The sequence below is a fragment of the Anthonomus grandis genome, chromosome 8 (assembly GCF_022605725.1).
Source record: "Anthonomus grandis grandis chromosome 8, icAntGran1.3, whole genome shotgun sequence".
NCBI classification, from domain to species: Eukaryota; Metazoa; Arthropoda; class Insecta; order Coleoptera; family Curculionidae; genus Anthonomus; species Anthonomus grandis.
The window spans coordinates 9834522-9852951 of NC_065553.1; the positions used below are offsets into that span (position 1 = coordinate 9834522).

The window sequence follows — 18430 nt, forward strand, 5'->3', positions numbered from 1 at the left end:
ACTCGTATAAAGATAATATTAATATTATATTTAAATAAACATCAATTATCACATATTTTTAGATAATTTTATTTAGTAATATAAAAAAGATAGCGTACATAAACTTATTAGGTTCAAATTAGCATCAAAAGGTTTTGTACCTTTTATTTTGCCTGCCACTCACAAACTTGTAAAACTTCAAATTAACTTTCGAAGCTCTTGGGGATACTAAAACCGTTTCTTTTTAGGTTAACTTCAAAAGTTATGCCTAATAACAAAATTAAAGTTTTTAAAAGTCTATATGCCAACATGATACAGCTTGGTAGGATTTTTTTAGTTTTCACTTTAAAAATTAAATTTACCTGTTTTATATTAAGGGGATCAAGAGTGCATATCTTTCTATTTTTGCGTTTTTTTTTCACTGGATGTAAGAGGAACGTCCATTTACGCTTTAAAACAGGCCGGAAAAAAAATAAGAGAGTTAAATTTGCTCCGCCCGGAAACCGTTTTACGCTCTATTTCCCCACGTGCACCTTCATTTTTTTATTCACTTGGTCCATTCATTAGGAGGACAGAGAGAAAATGTCCTGGTAGTGTCCCCCATTAGGGACACTGAATTTCTCGCTTGACTATGCGCTTTTTGCCTCCCTTTTAACAACTGGGGCGGACGTCTCCGCTTTATACAGTTCCTGTGTTTTACTGTTTTATTACTCTATTTTTGGATTCTATATATTTAAATATTCAAGGGTGTTACTATTTGATAAACAAATCGAATGCCTATATCTTTTACTAAAGTTAAAATACAAAAATATGTTTATAATTTTTCACCTTTAGTTTTTTGCATTTTATTAGATGACTTTTTACCAATTGCTCCGAAAGTAAGCGAGATACAAAAAAATTAGACCAAAGTTGCTCAGGACAGAGCTATTTCTCTCTTCTTCTTTCTATATAAATGAGAATTCGACTTGTCCACTTTTTTCTGTATCATCACATAATTTTCTTAATAGTATCTGGATTGCCTGTAAATAGTGTTTTTCTTCCTTAGTTTGCCAGCCTATACCGAAAAACATTACTTTATTCCCATACCCGTCTAATTATCAGACTGAGATAGGGATTGAAAATTCCACCTTTTTCTATATCATTACATCATTTTCTTAATAGTATCTAGATCGCTTGATAATAGGCTTTTTTCTCCCTAAACTTGTCAGATTATACCTAAAAAATATCACTTTATTCCAATATTCCTCCAATTCTGAGACTGAGACAGGGATATATAAATGAAAATTTGACATTTCAAAATATGGACACTATTTGTATTGGCAATTTTAAAAATATAGAAGAATTATTACTGACCCAATTGCCTACGCCTATGTCAGGAGGTCAAACTCATCTCGGTATCTCAACACTGCATGACCCTTTTCGTTTACGACTGAAACTCTAAAATACGTCCGGAGTTGAACTAGGAAACAAATATTACGGATGCTCCTTACATTAACCCTTTTTTGCGCAATATGCTGTTTTTAACGGGTCATTTATTTTAAAGCACAAGAATATTGCCTTGCTAATTACAGGTTTTTCCAACTTTTATTTATTTGTTGTTTAAAAACTATATGTTTAAAATATAACAATAGTAATTGGGAAATTGATAAAAAACATCAGATCAAGAGCTTGGAAATATTCTGTAATATTTTAATTGGTGCAGCAGCTATAAAATGCTATTTAGGCTGTTAGGTGGTAAAATGGTAAAATAAATACACATATCATGAAGATTGACCAAGTAAGTTTTTCGTATTTCTTTTCAGCAGCTATTCCAGGATAGGAGCATTAATTCAGACCAAATAGTATGATGTTAAACATCAGGAGTTTTATCATCATGTTAATCATAGGAGTTACCAAAGTTAGCTGTCTTTATTGCACACATTTTTTAAGAACTTGTTGTCAATACCAACCTTCTAGACTTGGACTTCTCGACCAAAACCATTGGCAAGATCCTGGATCAATAATTCAGATGGTCTAAATCAATTAATTTTGACAACATTCATAATTTTATTTGGCCATCTTTACTTAATTCTAAACTTAATAATTTTATTTTATATGTTTTAAGAGACACATGAAATCTCATACATAAAAAGAATAAATTGAAAGGACAATAATGATATCACTGATTACCGAAATTTCTAAAAATAGCAGAAAAAATTCTGGCAAGAGAGGATCTTAAGGGAAGAAGATTAAGTAATAAGTTACCAGAAGTGATTATCAGAATTCTTTGAAAATGAAAATATCTATATCCCAACATCATTAAGATTGATGGATATTACATCAATCAATCATCATGATCGTATTTTAAATTATTGGAACAATTATTCCAATACAAAAGAGTGGTCAAAAAACTGTAAAAGAATGCTGATCGTACCGTAATTAGGCAATAAATGCAACTTGCATATAATCGTTTTATCGAAGATGTTTCTGAGCTTAGTCAAATTTGTCGTTATACCATTTGGCTTTTCTTAATTTTTAGTAATTTAAGTATCCGGAGCAGATTTATATATTTCCAATCATTCCTACTAAATTGGGTCACAAGCATTTAACAAAAGTCTCGCAAAATTTCATTAAGGCCTTTCGTTAACAAATAGTGCAATTTATTCGAAGTTCACAGGCGTTTCTGTTTTGGCAATCGATTGCCGTTGAAAATGAGAGAATTTCAGCGACACAGTTGACTACCGGGATCGGTAATTAAAATTACGTCACCAGTTTAAATTGTAAATTGTTCGAGAGCCCCGCCTGTGCATGCCTATTACGTTCGGTTGCAATTATCAGATGTAATTTTAACTTTAAATGAGACAATATTTGAATTGGTTATGGCTGAGGGTAATTGATAATCACTTTGCCATGGATATTGAAATTTGGAATGGGTTGTAACAAAATTAGAAGCACGCAATGAAGTTAGGCTCCACCGAAAGTGACACATTAAGGCCTTAATATAATGGATGGTCTCTTTTGAGCTTAGATTTATAGCTTTAATACGTTGCATCAGAAGTGTTCAGACGGGCTTATATGTTTTAGTTAGTAACCTTATTTATAATTTATTAATTATGTTTGTTCAAAAAATATGAGCCATGATAATAGACTTTAAATATATAAAAAATTAGCTTTAATGTAAAAAAAAATAATTTTAGAAACAAAGCTACTAAAAACACACAATTGAAATACACATAAATTAACTATAATTCTTTGTACTGTAAAATAACAATTTTACGTGGACAAAATATTACTATACTACATAATCGTAGTTTTATAGTATATACAAATAGAAAAAAAAAACAAAACACAACAATCAAATCTAATAACATAAATAAATTTATTACAGTAACGTTTTTGTTCTTCTGTTACGTATAAATTAAAACATTCTATGCCCAAAAATAGTCAATAAATTTATTTTACATGTACACACTAAACACATACGATCACTTAAAATTACTAGAAATATTTATTTACACTGTATTTACTAGTATTTATGTCGATTTTAAAAATCGCGCCAATATTCTGACTTGAACTGAGCTCTACCTTCCACGCATCTCCATAGATGTCGTGCGGTGTGGTGTGCCCACTTACTTCCGGAATCACGAATAACAGCTGGTGTTCGCGGCGTTGCCAATACCCTCCCATTACTATAATTATTAAGAATCATAATAGTTTTTTAGATTATAGCTCATTTTTACAAATATATAAATTATCATTAGATCTTTATTTTTTTTACTAAAATTATATTTTCGACTTCGACGAGATCAAATATAAAGCTTTGCTATAACTATTTATCACTTAAAGATTCGTTAATCAGTAAGAAAGAGAAGTGTGGTTTTCATGTGTAAAAATTTGATAACTAAGTAATATAAAGGCTCATCGACTTACGAACACCAAACGGCTTATTGACTTGGAAGAATCTATTTATATCAGCAAGAGTTACAGTAAAATTCATTAATTTCAATTCATATAAATCTATTAGCCAAAGAGTTAACTCAATTGAGAAAAAATTGCACATAACACTATTAACTAGATATTTTAAATTAACCTTCTGTCTTTGTCTTACAACTTATCTTTCTTATTCAATTTTAGCTGAGATCTATAATAATTTGACTAGCTTTATTGTTTTTATTTACTTTTTTTTCTGTTCGTATTCGCCTTTATAAATAATATTTTTTATAATTTTTCAGATATCTCATTATGCTGTTTTCAATTTTCCCGTCTTTGTTATTCTCGATCTATGATTTTCTTATCATATACTTTTCTAATTTAGTTTTCTCTTTTGTTGTTGGTTCTTTATTAATATGCTTAAAAAAATTAAGTTTTAATAATTTTAAAGAACTATGCACAATATATTATATGTTCTGAATACTTTTATATAGCATTCTATATGCCTAAAGTCAGCGGATTGTCAAATTTGACGTCATGGACTAATGAAACATACGACATGAAAGATAAAAATTTATACAATATTTATTACAACCGACGTTCAATTTGTTGTCCATAATTTAGTGCAATTTTAAAGTCAGTAAATAACTTCCAATTTTGACATTTCCAATCACCTGTGGATCGACTAGTCTAATTTCTTGTCGAAGTCTTTGCTTTAAATCATTAACATTATTTGGTCTATTCACATAATCTTTGGACTTCAAAAAGCCCCATATAAGAAAAAATCTAATGGTGTTATATCCGGTTACCTTGGTGGCCACTCAATGGGTCCAATCCATCTGTTAGAAAAAGTTGACCTCATCAGAAAAAATAATATTTCGAATTAAATTCCTATTGTCATTATTAGCCTTAAGAATCTGCTCACAAAAGTGCATTCGGCGGTCAAAATCGTCTTCTAACAAACAATGCATGTATTAGTTGTGATGATATTTATTTGCACGAAGTATTTTTGCCACCAATGGATAGATTCCAATTCCTTCACTTCGTTCTTTCTAGATAAATGCATTTTATTAAAAAATGATGCGTGAAATGACAACTAATATACAATTATACCCACAAATGCATGACAAAACGTTATCAATTAGGTTCTAAAATATCAAACTGTTCGAAAATAATATCGTCTACTTACTTTCTAAGAAATCACATAAAAAATTAATGTTGGCGTCAGAGACATCCTATAATCACTGTTTTTTTGGTCAAATTTTTCTCCTTGTATTTTTACCTTCAGTTTTCTCCTTTGTTGCTCCAAAACATCAAATTTTTTTAATAGAAAAGAAAGAAAATATATGTACAAAACACTGCTAAATAAAAATTCTAAATCAATCTTTTCAGGAAGCATTTTATAAAAAAAAACCCAAACACAAAAAATTACTATAAACATTTTTCCTTTCTCCAAACGTTCCGCAAATTACCCTTGTGTGCCCATAGTCGGAACTAAGCAGAAGTTATGAGTGCGGCATCGACCCTAGAGTGTCTGAGGTCCTAATGAAGACAAACCCTACAACATGAGCAAAGAAATATCGGCCCTATTTAGGGGTTAATTTTAGGAAGCCATGGGGAGAAAATCATTTGTATCCATTTTCACGCAGCATCAAATCTACCGCGCTCGAATGTCGGGCAATATATTTAACCAGAACAGGTCGAATTTGTATTGTTTGAAAAACCTGAATTATGTAAGCAATACGTTTTCCTATGGAGAATCAAGTGCCTTTTCATAAAAACAATACCGAAACGTTCTTAAAAGTCTTAGAAGCGAGAGTCGTCTTAGTCTTCTCATTTAAAATTACGAATTTGTCGTCGTGCGTTGCCAAGGAAATCCACGGGAACTTTTGATACTAATACCCGGAATTACATAGAAATACGGTTTTGAATTTCAAAATTGTTGTTTTAATTCTATTTAATGGAATAAAGTTGCCGCTTTAGTGGGGCTTTTCATTCCGATTTTAGGGATTAGGTGTATTTTAATACGCCACGTGGAATAGGAAAATGCTTATTTTAGAATTAATTTATTTTATTGAGTATCTCTTATGTTGTTTATAGAACCCCTTATTTCCAGTTTCATGAATTTAATTTTAATTTGTTTTTTTAAATAAATAGTTCATATTTCACATTTTAGAAAATGATTTAAGGAAGTTTAAAGCTAATGGAGAGGAAATTAAACGATAAAATGTTGATTGATGATGCCACTCGAATACACATTTTTTAGAAAGAAAATGAAGATAAGGCAGAACAAGTTTGAAAATGGTATTTTGAATAAAAAATAAAGAATAGTCAAACAAATAAGCTATCATTCTTTGGTTAATATAAGCTATATACGCATATAAACTATAAAAATTTAAACTATACAGGGAAAAAACCAGATATGTCACTTTTTATTGAAATTCTCGGTAGAGGCGCCATTGAATTCTTCGAATGAAGACGCTTATTTTATTAAAACCGGGAAACAACCACCGTAGTCTTGCGTAAATTAGTATCTAAAATATAGCGTACCGAATAAAAACCAGCATAGTCCAAACGTCCAGGGAAAAAACCAGCGATGTCATGTAAACAAACCGGCTGATAGATTATTCATTTTTAAAAAACGTGCCAGTATTATTGTAACCGCAAAAGTGTGACTTCTTGTTTGTCTGTGTGATTATTAATAAACCATTATGGCTAATAGTGATTCGGAGGGATCCGTTGAGAACAAAAGTATGCCTTCAAAAAAAAGAAAGAGAACCAGTCGGATGTCAGAGGTCTCTAAAATGTTGAAGTTATCCACTCATGAAGCTGGACAGCCTTGTAATTGCTCAAGATTAAAGTGCTTTGAGGTACTTAATGAGGCGCAGAGAGCAGAAATATTGAGACATTTATCAAAAAGATGTTTAACCTCTTTAAGGAAAAGCATCTAAATGATAAAGTCTCGTATGAAACGTACAGAACAATCTTTAATAAAGAATTCAATATTGCTTTTGGATATCCTAGAAGTGACACATGCGCAACGTGTGATGAATTTCAAATTAAGCTTAAAAGTTTGACTGATACTGATAAAATTAGAGAATTAACCATTATGAACGAGTTGCATAAAAGAAAGGCTGAGGCGTTTTATTCAAGGAAAAGGCAAGCCAAAACGGCTGCAAAAAAAAGCAACAAAAAGGAAGCCATCTGCATTGATTTTGCAAAAAATATTTCAATTCCTAAAATTGCCACTAACGACGTGTATTATAAACGCCAATTGTCTATGTACGCCTTTAATGTACATATCCTCTCTTCGGGTCAATCTATTTTTTATACCTTTCATGAAGGAGAGGCTTAGCCTAGGATCAAATGAAATTGCATGTTTTCTTCTCCATTTTATCAATAATTATTTAGACGACAATGTTGAAGAACTGCAAATCTGCTGTGACTCTGCCGGAAAACAAAATAAAAACTATACCATTTTTCGATTTATTCATTTTGTAGTAAACAACAAAATTCATAATCTGAATAAAATAAAAATCACATTCCCTATAAGAGGACACTCACAAAATATGATACTGGATTGGAAATCATTTTTAGACACAATATATTTACAAAAATGTCCATTTAAAATCCAGATTTCGAAGGAAATAGTGGCATCATCTTATCATAGCCGCCTTATCTACTACCTTTTAACATACAATGGACCAGTTTTCTCTGGATTAATACGAAAACGCTTTGACCGAAATTCAGCTTTAAGATGCGGATAATTTTTGCTACCCGTTCCGGTATACCATGGTAAGTTATAAGAAAGTTTTAAATAAAAATGAGATGTATTAATTTTTGTAATTTTTTTACAGGTTCATTACCAATTCCAAAGGCTAAGTTTAACGACCTAATAAGCCTCATGAGGTTTTGCAGTCCAAAAGCCGTGACATTTTTTCAAAACCTGGCTCATCTCTAACTTACTTTATAATAATATGTTGATGAATAAACATTAAAAATTCCAAAAAATTAAATCTTCTTTTTTATTTCAAAAATAAGGCAGCTGGTTTTTGTCGGTTTCAGGTGACATTGCTGCTTTTGTTCCTGCAAAACCCTGAGTGATGCAGATGTTTTTGCAATAAAGCCGTATTTAGTTTTTCTAAACCAAAAAACCATAGTCATAATACTTTAAAATAATATTAACTTCTGTTTTATGTAAACTACATGTTTATATTCGTTTTGGAAATAAAAATAATTGGTTTTGAACATTAAAATTCAATTCACTCTAATGTGAAAAGAAATGACATATCTGGTTTTTTCCCTATACCCTTCAATTATGGTTGTTACAATACAATGTAAATTCACTGTTTTAATCATTGTTTTTATAAGAGAGTTTTGATATTCGCTGGTCCTACAATATGGCACACTTATTAAATTGTGTTTTTATAAGGCTACGAACTCGAATATTAAAAGTTACTTTAAAAAAAAATATTCGGAGCATTAAAAATGGTTGAAATACGAAAATTAACTTTAAAAACAAGAAATCTCAAATCTTTAAATTTTATTGAATCCTGAGCTTCATATGACCGACGCAAACATAAAAACATATGAGTAATATCACTTTATATATTTGAGAGCTAAAAGATTTTCATTTGTGTCTATTTCCTATTATAATTTTCCTATTACAAAATGAGAGTCCTCTGGGATCAATATCAATGCATTGATCTTGTTTGTTGAAAAAGATTTAAATCATTTAAATAGATCGCCACACATGTTATGATAATAAGTTTGAGCTATGAAGACGAATTAAATATAATTCGAAACGCTGGCAAGAAACAAATAATTTTAGTAACACTTGACCAATTTACTCAAAAAATGAGAAATTGAATAAAACTTATTATCACACATCAGACGTGATAATAAGCTCTATTAAATTAATTGTTAAAATCAGTTAAATGGTTCAAATCTAATTATCTTTAAATTTTTTATTTTATTTTTTTTAGGTTTGTTTTATAGGTTTTATTTACAACTGATAATTGCGTTTTTTCATCGTCTATTTCTAAATCTACTAATCAATGCTGGAATAAATATATTGGAAAAAGAAGTTATTGTTTGGAGCCCAATTAATTACTCAAAAATAACATATATTTTGTCTATAATTTATTTATTTTTCTCCAGACTAGTAAGAGCCCAAAACAATTGAGTGCAACAAATGTTGTGGTTTTTTTTGTATTTAAAATTACTGCGAAGCTAAATCTTTTATTATGTTCAAACCAAAAAGAGAAAAACGTTAAGTTCTCCTTTATAGATTTAATTTTAATAAATAAGTTATCTAAGTAACCATGCTTAAGGTACCCTTTATCATGGTATTAAACACTAAAAAATTAAATGATGTAAAACAAGAATGATGCATAAACTAAATTAAGTTAATAAAAATTATTATGTACATGCCGTATAACGTAAAAACATATTTTAACACAAACATACCTATAATAAAGGACCCTGACTTATTATTTGAAAACTTAATGTCTAAGATATTTCAACGTAAAAGTAAAGACATCTGATTTTAGATTGCTCGAGACATAAAGAAAATTTAAAGAGAGGATTTTTCTATTATCTAAGAATATATTTGAAAACCATCATCAGTTTTTATAGCATTCTACTAGTATAGCTTCGTCTAGCAAATGAAAAATGCTCTTTTCAACCGTAATTTAAAATAAAATACAGTAATATTATTTCGCAACAAGATTTCTTCTAAGTGCCCTTTATACTTGTATCGGAGAAGTATTTTAGCGTACAGCGCTACTATAGCAAACTAATAAAAATATGTTGTGATTCTTAATTGATTTTGAAGTCATTAAAGTTCAATTTAAAATAAAGCGTTCGATTTTCAGCGACAATTTTATATTTTCATTTTTATTCAATTCAATTGAACTTTTACTGCCCTTAATTTACATACATAATTTATTTGTTTCAGAATATATGAAAAATGCTTTTACTTAAGAAATTTAAATAATATAGAAGGAGGCTATATCTTTGAGTTTATGTTTTTTCAACTTGTCCTTTTTTTTGATAAAGCAATGATAATGAAAATAATTTAATAGGACCGAAAAATTATATTTTTGAAAAACAAAATTCATTGATAAAGCGGAATATTTCGTACTTTAAAACCCGATTTACAAGATTTAAGGTATATGTTATGCAAATCTAAATTAATATTAGCATTGATATATTCAGATCGTAGAAAACTGTATTAAAGCTGTGTATTATCGTTAACGTACTTAGTCAAAAATTTAGCAATGATAACAAATATTTTATCATTACTTTTGAGATACAATATATTCATCAAAAACTCTTACTTTTTTTCAGATTTGTGATTGGTCAGTATGTGACAGTACACGGTGACGTCATAAGCCACGTGAATATCAGTCACGTAATGGTAGAGGACGGTGGCGAATACACTTGTAATGCGGAAAATAGAGCTGGGAAAACTTCACATTCAGCTAGATTAAATATTTATGGTAAGGATTTTATAACAGCAGTACATAAAAGGGAACATTTAAGTCAGTTTATGTTTTTCGTTCTATTTTTCTCTGCCATCGCGATATCAAAAACCAATCCGCGTATAATGCCGCAAGTTTTAGTGGCCCATAAAACAATTCAACTCATAAAAACGCCATATTTTTCCGCGCCCGGTTTTTATTGAAAATAATTTAAGGGTCGCCTAATAGTTTAGAGCCCGACCCGTCTGCCGCTTGGCAATAATTATTTTCGACTCCATTAATTTGATTTTCCTAATTTGACCGCTAAGCGGAAATTTAAATTCCCATTTGGCTCTCCTTCGCCGAGATTCGTCTAAAATGATGAAAATACGATTTCAGACGGTAATTTCCCGAGTTAGTGACATTTTTTACACGGCAGAGAAAATCGACTTACGAGTGGAGATAAAGACGTTAGCGATTAAATATTTTGAAATTTCAGAATAACCATCAGGTCGTATAAAAACGACGTAGCTTATATATTTATATTAATAAATCATTTTAAGTTAATATTAGTTTTTGCAATATAGAGCTGCTGTGATTTCCAGATGCTGATTTGATTTGTCTATGTCTTTTGTGAAACCGTATTTATCATGTTCAAAATATTAAAAACTCCTTCCTTTCAGATTTGTTTTTAAACACATTTAGCCTATTTTTTTTACCAAATTGTTGTTTCCCTTCTAATTAGTCAGTTCGACATCATACTTTCTCTATTTCTTTAGTCTTTGGTTTTATTTTATCTATGCTCAATTCATCAGCAGCTGGTGCATCACCAGCCTCTTACTTCCTTTATAGATGTTATATTTCTTTTAACACATCTGTGACTGGTTTTAACGGGGAATTGGCAATCTTCTTTTTGACCAGCTAAGTAGCTTTGAATAGGTTTTATTTTGTATGTGTCATGATATAGTTGGATAAATGTTTTTTAAGTATGTATGTCTCTTAATATATATGAAGTAATTTGAAATATCAAGTGTTTTCCAATTCTTCACAACATTTAATCATTTTAGCTCTTAGTTTGAATTCGTTTGTCATTTATCGCTTTCTATTTTTTATACTTGGACTATAATCACGGAGTCTGAGAAAATGTAAAATACCTATTAACAATATCCATGTATACTAATCCACTATAAACATGTATACTAGATGACATCACGTTTATGACGCGACTACAGCGCACCTGTTGCAGCCATTGGAACTATTTAAAAAATAAATATGAATAATCGATATTGCAGATCGTTACAATACCGATTGAGTCATATTAATGGAAAAACGCGGGATATTCGAATTCAGTAAAGCAGGGGATTTAAATTTAAGGCATGCAGGTACTACACATTTATGACCAAGGTATCTCGAAAATTATTAGAGATAATAAAAAGGTTATATCCAGAGAAAATATGTGCATATTAGAGCAAAACGAGTTTTCTAACCTTTTCGAGCATATTAAAAAGAAATACTATTTTACGTATCTTTATTTGTGCTATATTTTCCTATTTCTCGCAGTTAATCATCTGACATTTCGCATTTTAAAAATATATAGATTTTTTATATTTTTGCTCATAGGGATATATACTTATAGCAGTGTTTTGGTAATGACTTTCTTGCTAAGCAATTTTAGTTCTGATGAATTAATTGTGCCCCGGGCAAAAAAATAAGCTATTCGCTACTTTCGTGTTTTATGAAGACCATTTAACATAAAGACTAAAGCATGATTGGCAAACTAATTTTTTCTACTTAGGGGTCCCATGTCAACATATCCATCTATTTTGTCATTGAATTTGTTATACACTAGTTGTACTCAATATGTTTCATATTCTGTACAAGGCAAGTTTCTTAAAAAGTTCATTGCCTAGATCAGCGGTGTCCTTCTGCTGGCCAAAGCTAAACCTGTTTTCAAAAATTTATATGATTCTGTTTCTCTTTTATAGAGGACCAACTTTATCTTTTATTGTCTAAGTTGGTCTTTTTGATTTTAAATTTGTAAATCAATTTTGGAAAAATGATGCTACCCATGCAATTTTTATTAACATTAACATACGCTTTCCAGCTAATTGATAAGCAGCTTTTAATTCCTGGTTTTGCCATAATATCTAATATATTTCTATTTGAATGATTTTACATGTCAACACAAATTGTAAAATACAAATAATAATAATAAAATAACACATTTGTAATAACTAAAAAATCTAAAATTAATATAAATGTATATACAAACATTTAAGACGTAGGTATTTTTTTTAAAGATTTTCTCCAGTTTTTCACGGAAAACAGACTACTACATTTTGACTCAGTAAATACCAACAAGTAAAATGTAATATTAGATTGATTATATACAATTTTAATTTTTTTAAAATCCAAACCTAGAAAACTCATGAAAAAAGTGACGAGCAAAAGAGTGGAAAGTATCTACATTGATTGTCAATTACGACAATGTGAACAATGTCAATATCAGCTGTTAATATCAAGTCCCATTGACGGTGGCGCCGCCCTTTCTAGCCATTGGAACTACTAACCGTCAAGTGTCAATAATAAGGTGACCGAAACGTGTAATTTGACGCCTCTCTTATTTTACTATCTCTATGGTACCAGCTTACTCCCTGATAACTTCAAACTACCTGATCTACATTGTAAGAGAGTCCTTTAGTTTTGTAATTAATCCTTTACTTTTATCGTTGGACCTTTTCTCGGTTTTTTAGTTGATCAAATGAGTTACTATTTCCGAGTTTTGAAAAGTTTGTTCGATACCACTTTAATTAAAATTACAATGGGTTGCTACTGTTCGATATACATCAAGCAAAATCAAGTTTTTATGTTTTTTTCATTTGGTTCTCGAGTCTATTTTTTACGCACATTTGCTTTAAAATATTCGCAATATTTTTATCATAATTAAATAATTGAATGCTGCATTTTCCAGAAAAATTTGCTAGAAAATAGTATGTAACCTATTGGGCCTGGTACGGCAACAATATTTAATTACCAGTTTTCTTGAAATAAAGTTATCACAAACGTTATGTTATTAGAGTTAAGCCTGATTAAACTCCTATAGTTAATTACATAAAACTCCTATCACTCACATCCATGGTCTGTTTGGCAATATTTATAATATTTCCTTACTTATTAGGTCTACCGTACATTCGAATTTTGCCAAAAGTCACAGCTGTAGCAGGTGAACAATTAAAACTAAAATGTCCTGTTGCCGGATATCCGATTGAGGAAATACATTGGGAACGAAGCGGTAGCGAACTTCCCAACGGCCTACGCCAAAAAGTCCTTGCTGATGGCACTTTAATCATAGAACCCGTACAAAAGAAAGAAGATTCCGGAGTGTACACCTGCTGGGCGAGAAATAAGGGAGGACAGACAGCTAGAAGAAGTGGAGAAGTTAATGTGATAGGTAAAAAGTTAAATAGTATTAGTAAACATCACCTGATTATTTCTTGCAGCTCATCAGTATTTGGTTCACTGAATCACTTCTTTCATTCTTCATTCTTAATCTAACTTCTTTTCTAGTACCACCAAAAATAAGTCCTTTTTATGCTGCGTCTGCGATGCATGTGGGTGACAGGGCATCGCTCACTTGTTCAGTCACTAAGGGCGACTTGCCCTTAACGATAACATGGACCAAAGATGGTAGAATTTTAAGTCCCGGTTCTTCTGTTTCTATAACCCAAGTCGATCAATTTACGAGCATTTTAGTGATAGAAAGTTTGTCTCCGGAACATAATGGCAACTATTCGTGTGTAGTTCGCAACGCAGCTGCCGAGGTGTCTCATACGCAACAGCTCGCCGTCAATGGTAAAGACCGAATGCCTGGCCTTATGGTGGATGCTGGTTTTGACGAAACTTCAGTCTTGTTTGAGGATGACTTGTTTATTTATTTATTTTTAGATGAGTTTTTGTTTTGTCTTTATTTCTTATACTCTTCCCTTCTGTCTCTTTTAATTGTGGGTTGGTTAGTTTTGGAAATAACATGAGCAGCCAATGGAAATCGTGCGATATCGTCCCTTTAATGAGCTGATCCTCTCAAACTATAGTTGTTCTTTTTTTGAAAGTTTTTAAACAAAACTAACCAAACACATATCTGACTTTATGTCTGTCTCTATTTAAACACTCAGTTCCGCCAATAATAGAGGCGTTCAGCTTCCAAGAAGGGCTGAGCGAGGGCATGCGCACACGAACTGTGTGTGGAGTGAGCGCCGGTGATCCCCCGCTGACTGTCACGTGGCTGAAGGACGGCAGACCGCTGACGCCCGAGCTGGGGGTCAACGTTACGTCACTGGACGCTTACAGTAGTCTCTTGAGTGTCTCCAGGTAATTTGTGTGGAGTAATAATTTTTGATAAATAAGTCCAGGAAATGTTAAAATTAAATTCGAATATCTTAAAAATTAAATATTACAGAATATTCTTCAAAATTTTTTTTTCAAAAAAATTATAATCAACGCTTCTGCAAACTTTATAGTTTTCATAATCATAGTATATTCTTTTAAATTAAATAAATGGCAATAAATAAATTTTGGTCATTGTTTCAATGGGTGTTTTGGGTTAGATTGGATTGGCCTTTTTTAAATTGATTCTCACAATAGTTATTCAAAGGGTGGTGCGTCGCCAAGCTCGCCTTAGAAAATCCCATATAAATTATGATACTTTCAAATATTGGCTCCTCTGAATATGTTACAGAAAAACTGTATTAGACTTTTTTAAATGTGCTAGTATGATAACCCACCATACCAAATGTCTTTACTTTTTATTAATTAATTTTATAAATAAATGCAACTACTTACAAACACGAAAGCAAAACAAAACAAACAAAAAAGTAGTTAAAATAAATACAAAGTAATTTTTTAAACTAATACATTAATTTTTCTTAATCAAATACTCAAACAATCCTCCGCTTAACAATATCCTAATCGGTTGTAAAATTCGGTTCTTACATTACTAAGATGATATGCACTATATGTTTCATTAAAATTGCCATCTTTAACTCTTCTAAATTTTGATAAATGATTAATTTAATTTTTTAATTTGATAATCTTCATAAATAATACTTTTAATAGGATCCCACACGAAAAAGTCGTTTGGTGAAAGGTTACCTCAATTACATGTCCATTAAACAGGTTTTAAGGATATTCCCTGACTTTCTGTGAATTGGGCGCAGGACAGCCATCCATTGAATCAAGCCAAATCTCATTTTCAGGTGCTTCAAACTCAAAGTTCCAAAAATGCGTTTTCTTCCAAATATTTTTCTAAAAAAAAGCTCCAATAATTTTATAACCAAAAATATCCGCCCAAACATTTATCTTTTAAGGGTACTAGGTCCTTGTAAAAAAATATTGAGCATTTGACTCAATATTTAAAAGTAAGGTGCACTTCTTCGTAAAACAAAAATTTCTTACAAAAAACTCTGTGGTTATTCGCCCTTTCCATAACTTCAAAACAGAACTCTGCTGTTCGGAATATAGTTGGAAAAATCGAATTCTCATTTATATATCCCAATCTCGGACTAAAAATTAGAAGAGTATGGAAATAAAATGTTGTTTTTTCGGAATAATTTGACATACTACGGAAGAAAAACACTATTTCCAGTCGATCCAAACACCATTTAGAAAATGAAACGATGATATAGAAAACAGGTTGAGAAATCGAATTCTCATTTAAATATATCCTTATCTCAGGCTAATAATTAGAAAAGGTTGCGAATGAAATAATGATTTTTGGATAGAAATAGACTCATTATGAGAGAAAAACACTATTTCTGGCCCATCCAAACACTTTTTGGAAAATGAAACGATGATATAGAAAATAGGCGGAAAAAACGAATTCTCATTTATATATCCCTATCTCAGTCAAAAAAATAAAAGGGGGTGAGAATAATAATATATACATAACAGGCAAGGAGCCACTAAAAACATTTCTCAAAGCCCTCGATCGGTGTGATGTGAAGTTTTACAAGCACATCTACCAGCCACGCCACAGTAGTTTTAAGTGAACGATCATTTTTAATTTTACGGAAATTGAAGACGTATTTGGGTGAGATGACTGGAGAAAAACGAGGCAATGGGTTAGCTTTACTCAATATTCAGCGTGATATTCCAGGGACTAGTGAACGAATACTGGACATTTTTGCGAAAAAAGAAAAGAAGACCAGGTATTACTTTGTAAATGCTGCTCAACAGCTCTTATTAACTATACATTTTCAGTGATTGCTTGACGTCATTGCTTGACGACAGGGTTGTTCCATATGATTAGTAAAATGTATTGTGGCTACTGAGTTGACGTAAATTTATATCTTGATTTTGAATACACTTAAGATATTTTAACATATATTCTATATGCGTATCTTCCATCACGAGGCCCATGAATCATTTATCAAAAGAACTGATTTGTATTATAAATTATGCATTGCAATAAAATGAATATTGAATTTTATTTTACTTTGCAGCATCATACAAAATTATGACTATGGTGGAATTTCAACTGTTTCAGTTTTTGATTCTCCTTTTTTACCTACTTTTGTTCTAGGCACATTGCAATGAAGTAGGTTGATTCGATCTTAATAAAAAATTACACGTCAGCATACAGAAAAAAATTGGTTACGAAAAAGCACTATACTTTTGAGTAAACGGCAAACATGTACATGTACAAGAACACGATGTAGAGAATATTTTGACAGTTTGAGGAATGAAATGAGCATTATTACATCCATTTTGAATTTTTATTATTAGGGTAATCAGCAGCTCAAACAGTAGCAAAGATTCCATGTAAAGTTTTAAACTAGGCGACACACAGTATTTTTCTCTGTGTTACTATAAAAATAAGAAGTTAAGGTAAGAGATGGGCAGTCCAAATAGTTTATAGTCTATATAGAGTATTTGAACTGTTTATCTCTTACCTTTTTATTTACCGTGAACTGAGACTTGTGCTCCGCGATTTTTCGTAAGGATCAGATGTCTTGTGAAGTATATATTTATAAACTATATTCCTATCAAACAAAAATTTATCAAACTGCCTCCACACAAATTACCAAAAGCAACAAAAAGGAAATTTCAAACTTTTTTAGTCTCGATTCTCGACACTCAGGAGACTTCACTTGCGTAGCTGTCAATCCGGCGGCCGAAGTCCGATACACCGCCAAGCTTCAAGTTAAAGGTATAGTATGTCATACCTCCCTTCTGTAAAGTATCCTTTGAATATAAACCTTTTATTGATATTTTATATTTCATGCCTGAATTTTAAATTGCCCTTGAACTACGGAGGCATTAAATGTAAAATATTTTGTCCTATTTCACGTCTGGCCTTTTAGACCCTTTCACCAGCAATTTTGAGAGATAAAGCTAATGTACTTATGAATAAACTATGTTTTTTTATTTATATTGTATGTAGCAGACGCTTAATCATATTTTTTATTTGATTAGGCAATGAAATTAAATTTTATCTAGAGGCATTTAATATGTTCATAAGCTACTAAAGGTTTTCATGATCTTTACAAAGGCTTCGTTTGGTAGTTGTTGTATTTTATCTTGTCATAAAATTATTTCTGTGTTTTATCAAGTTATTGGCTAAAGATACATGGTGAAATCATTTTCCATTTGTTCTTCGTTCCAATACCAGAATACTTTTACAATGACATTTTATTTCTCCTATATCATTTTGTACCATTATCTCAATCGACCTGAGTGATACCTAAGTCGACGAATTATTACAATTACTTTGATGGTTAGATGATTAATACGCGGACAATAGTTTAGTTAAATTACAACAATTATTTCATTAAGCTCTGATCCAGGGATATTCTAACAACTGTAAATTACCATAATCCTAACGTTTGGCACTGTTGGATGGATTTTTGCGATTAGTAGCATAATAATTATTTTATTATTTTACAGCTGTGCATTACATTAGTGCAATACATTACATAAGCTGTGGAATTATTGTATTAAAACCGTTTTTTTTTTATTTTTTATCAACTCACAGTCTCCGAAACTTCTTTTATTACAAACAAATAGTTTTCCCAATATATATG

The 18430-nt window shown here is 31.0% G+C and overlaps 1 protein-coding gene across 6 annotated transcripts in view; it reads left to right on the plus strand.

Annotated features, from left to right (window-relative positions):
- The window catches only part of LOC126739084 (cell adhesion molecule Dscam2), a 163900-nt gene that overhangs the window by 114091 nt on the left and 31379 nt on the right, over positions 1-18430 (plus strand). For 3 of the 6 annotated variants that reach the window (XM_050444593.1, XM_050444599.1, XM_050444597.1), the window contains 4 exons: positions 10240-10391; positions 13531-13803; positions 14525-14720; positions 17468-17556. In XM_050444593.1, the coding sequence (XP_050300550.1) occupies positions 10240-10391; positions 13531-13803; positions 14525-14720; positions 17468-17556 (710 nt within the window). Of the gene's footprint in view, positions 1-10239; positions 10392-13530; positions 13804-13919; positions 14205-14524; positions 14721-17467; positions 17557-18430 lie in introns of all 6 variants that reach the window. The other 3 variants (XM_050444594.1, XM_050444596.1, XM_050444598.1) reach the window with 2 other exon arrangements.